This window comes from Propithecus coquereli, unplaced genomic scaffold, assembly GCF_000956105.1.
Source record: "Propithecus coquereli isolate 6110/MARCELLA unplaced genomic scaffold, Pcoq_1.0 Scaffold241, whole genome shotgun sequence".
In the NCBI taxonomy this organism is placed as follows: Eukaryota; Metazoa; Chordata; class Mammalia; order Primates; family Indriidae; genus Propithecus; species Propithecus coquereli.
Genome location: NW_012147964.1, coordinates 406,742 through 410,894, shown reverse-complemented (window position 1 = coordinate 410,894; position 4,153 = coordinate 406,742). Strand labels below are relative to the sequence as shown.

The 4,153-nt window shown below is 43.7% G+C and overlaps 1 protein-coding gene across 1 annotated transcript in view; it reads right to left on the bottom strand.

Annotated features, from left to right (window-relative positions):
- Positions 1-100: 100 nt before the first annotated feature.
- Positions 101-4,153, bottom strand: part of LOC105811842 (putative EGF-like module-containing mucin-like hormone receptor-like 4) — a 22,582-nt gene continuing 18,529 nt past the window's right edge. The window contains exons 6-8 of the mRNA XM_012646116.1: positions 2,916-3,151; positions 788-854; positions 101-196 (exon numbers count right to left, since the gene is read on the bottom strand). Of these exons, the coding sequence (XP_012501570.1) occupies positions 101-196; positions 788-854; positions 2,916-3,151 (399 nt within the window). The remainder of the gene's footprint in view (positions 197-787; positions 855-2,915; positions 3,152-4,153) is intronic.

The following is a 4,153-nucleotide window of genomic DNA, read 5'->3' as shown; positions in this document are numbered from 1 at the left end:
AGGAAAATTTATATCATAGGTTTGTATGGTTTTTTTATCTTTCCCAGGAAAAATAGTTAGATAGGAATAATCTGTGGGTACCACGGATTCTGGAATCTTCTTACCTGGTGTCCTGAATGGTGGAAACTTCTTTATTGAGAGAGGAAAGTTTGCTTCTCAAAATCCACAGAATTTGGAAGTAGAACACCAGGTTTATCTGCGGAAACGTCATAGAAATAAATTTGAATTTTCTTTTCAGGCCATTTCACCCAATCCAACTTGAGGTGGACCTAAGAATCTTTTCCCAATTGGTACAGGCTCCATGAGGATGGTATGGACATATGCTCTGGTCTACAGACGACACAGGTATATACCCTGTAGCACTTGGCACTTAGTTTGAGTGACTATAGAATTTGTTATTCAAACCAGGACATTTTGAAAGTGGAAGGGTCCTATTAACGTCTATCCAGGCGACAGGTAGAATAAGGAAGTTCCTGGCAACCAGGTAAACACCTGTCACCTGTGCAGAGAGGACACTCGCCAAATATCTGTTGAATGAACGAATGTGAGGTCTTGAACAGAATCCCCAGCAGATGGTTATATTATTAATATATCAGAGCAACTAGTGAGTTAGAGGAAATGCAGAGAAAGACAAGTGAAGACAGCATTTTCAGGAAGAGAGGTCGATCCTTATCAAAGGGGCTGTATTTCCTTATCTTTATCTCATTTCTGCTTTAAAGATGAGAAACACATTTCACTATGCTTGGCCAACCCAGGGCAGGCACACCCATAAATAACTATCACCTACCAAGATAATGACTCCCACCGGCCCCAGGAAGCTCCAAATGAACCCTTTGTCAAGCTTGAGCCAGCAGCTGTTGAGAGAAAGAGACGCATTAGCTGCTTGGGTACGGTTCCCGGAGCAAGATCTGAACTGTGCCAGGAGCCGTTTGGTTCAGAATCAGAATTTCAGGTGGAGTCGGGTGACTGGGTCGTCGTCTGACACAAGCTGTATCCTCTGAGCCTTGATTTTGCAAAGTGTGGAGTGGGGCTCATGGAAGTCCTGGAGAGATTAAACGACACCGTAGCTATACACCAAGTCCTGAAGTCAGGTAATGTCAGTCCTCCGACTTTGTTGTTCTCCTTTGATGTTGTGTTAGCTATTCTGGGTCTTTTGCCTCCTTTCTATAAACTTTAGAATCACCATGTCAATATTCACACCATCGTTTTCTGGGATTTTGATTGGGAATGTGTTGCATCTATAGATCAAGTTGGAAAGAAGTGACATCTTGACACTATGGAATCTTTCTATTCATAAACGTGAGATATCACTGCAATTTGTTTTGACTCTTTGATTTATTTTCTCACCAGAATGTTGTAGTTTCCCTCGCATAGAATTTGTAGGAAAGATTATATGAGATACTGTGCATGAAGTTTTGGGGTAGAGTTCCTGGCAAAGAGTTAAAACTCAATAAATGTCATTTTCATGATGATAATGGTTGTTATTATGAGGAGTATAAAAATAATAATTTAACTACAACCATAAAGACAAGCAACACTAAATAAGCACCTTCTGTGTCCCAAGCATTTTGTTGCCCAAATACTTTGTCTCCTGTTCTGACTTACGTTGGCAACGATAGTATAATTTATTCTGAAAGGGGACCTGGCCGTGTGAATCTGGCAAAAGGAACAAGGAATGGCCAACACTCAGTGGGCAGGAAAAACTCCACACCTGAGTTCTGTTCCAAGGGTTGCAAACCATGACCTATGGGCCAGATGTAGTCCACTGTTTGTTTTTGTAAGTAAAGTTTTGTTGAAACACAGTCATACTCATTCACGTACTGTAAACGCTGCTTTCATGTGACAAGGTCAATGCTGAGTTGTTGCAACAGAGACCGTGTGGCCTGCAAAGCCAAACATGTTGACCATGTGGCCTTTTATAGAAAAAGTCTGGCAACCTCCAATCTCCCCTGCCCTTCCATCTCCAGAATCGTTCTGGTGGGACGCAGGGTTCTAGTGGTGAACTCAGCAGCTCTTTGACTACAAGAGAGACAGCACCATACCTGATGCTTTAGTGCATGCGCAACCTACCTCCTAACCCATGTGCCATGGCCCACACAGCAACTTCTTCAACTAACTGCTGTGTGCAGAGCTGTAGTGTGGCAGTAACACATGGCTGTGAAGAGTACTGTCTCGTGAATTCTGACTTACTCTCCCCTTAGCTCTAATCTTGGGAAAGTTTATGAAATGAATGAAGCTTCCCATGTCCTGTGCATGAGAAAATAAACTGTCAATCTTGTAGGATCACGGTGAGGATGACATGAGCTCCTGGGTCCAGGGAGCGCTAGCTCTGATACATCATAGGCCTTTGATAGTTGTTAATATTGTAATTCTTTCATATTGGAGATTAATCTCAACCCATGCCATACTCTAAAACGTGCAGCCCGCGGGTTCTTAACGTAGGGCCATGGATTTGCTCTACGTGTCCTGAACTAACTGAAGGTGCATTCAAACCTTTGTGTGTATGTATATTTTCCTGGGGACAGGGTCTGGCTTTCACCGAAGTTCCCAAAGGGATCTACCCCCAAAGATGCTGAGAAACATTATGCTAGGATTTCCAAGAGAAAATAGAATTCAGGCTTAAGGAAGGGCTGATTTGAAGTATAATCACAATCGTGAGGGTCGGTGGCTCACACCTGTAATCCTAGCACTCTGGGAGGCAGAGGCAGGAGGATCGCTTGAACCCAGGAGTTTGAAGTTACACTGAGCTAGGATCACGCCACTGCACTCTACCCATGGTAATGGAGCTAGATCCTGTCTCAAAAAAAAAAAAAAAAAAATTCCCTATTGGAAGACAGATTAAAAAACATTTTGGTTTCAAATCACACAGAGGCCATGGACACCACTTCCACCACAAACACACACATTATGCTTACTGAGTATATGTTCCATAATTTTTGTGTCCAGCTATTGCAGACACAGCGACAATAACAGCCGGGATCCCATAGCCTACAGGGTACATGAAGCTCTTCTTGAATCGTCCTGAGCTGGTGTAGTTGGCCACCTTGAGGTTCCTGACGGTGAGGAAGAGGTGCAGCCCTTCGAGGAACATCCAGGTGAAGGCGGCCAGGTAGAGGTAGTGCAGCAGCCCTGCAATGACGGAGCAGAGCCCCTGGAGGGGGAGAGAAGAGTGAGGGGCGTGCAGCAGGTGCGATCTGTACCTGAGTGTAGCCTCAGCTCTTAGCATTTCCTGGATGCTGCCTGGAATTCCACTTTGCGCACCTGGGCCATTTTGCTTGGGGGCAACCCATTTTCTGGGGACTTCTGCTGGCCACTGAAGTCTGCTTATCTCATGCAGGGAGAAAGCCAGAAAGTCAAGGAATAGCTGTCCTGGGAACAGCTCCCTAAATGCATAACAGACAACACTTAGTAAATACTCCATTGCCCAAGCCCTTCAGGTGGACGAGTTCTAAGACACGTGCTCTATGCTGCCCCCTGGAGCTCCTCAGTGGGATTACGTCCTAGTTGCCCTCAGTGGAAACTTTCTTTAAAACACTTTAATTTGCTTACAGGATACTTTCTCTCTTCTTCCTCCAGTATTACATGCTAATGCAGAATATGTGATGACTGTCATTTATTGAGGAAATATGTACTTATGACAGAAAATATGAGAGAAAATAGAAAAAAAAACAAAACAAAAGAATTTATAAGTGTATGTGTTTGCTAGGGCTTTCCCAACCAAGTACTGCAGACTGGGTGACATAAACAATAGAAATTTATTTTCTCACGATTCAAGAGGGCAAAAGTCCGAGATCAAGGTGTGAGGCGGTTTGGTTTCTTCTGAGGTCTCTTTTCTTAGCTTGGGGATGGCTGTTTCCTCCCTTGTGTCTTCAAATGGCCTTTCTTCCGTGAGTATCTGTATCCTAATCTCTTCTTATAAAGACCCCAGTCATATTAGATCAGTGCCCGTATATATGACCTCATGGTTACTCAACTACCTATTTAAAAACACTATCTCCAAATACAGTCACATTCGGATGTACTGGGGGTTAAGACTTCAACATATGAACTTTGGGAGACACACTTCAGCCCATGACAGTAGACAAAAAGGAAGAGGAAAGGGGTTAATGTAGAACAGGATGCCACAGCAGTATCAGTTGATTGAAGCCAGTTC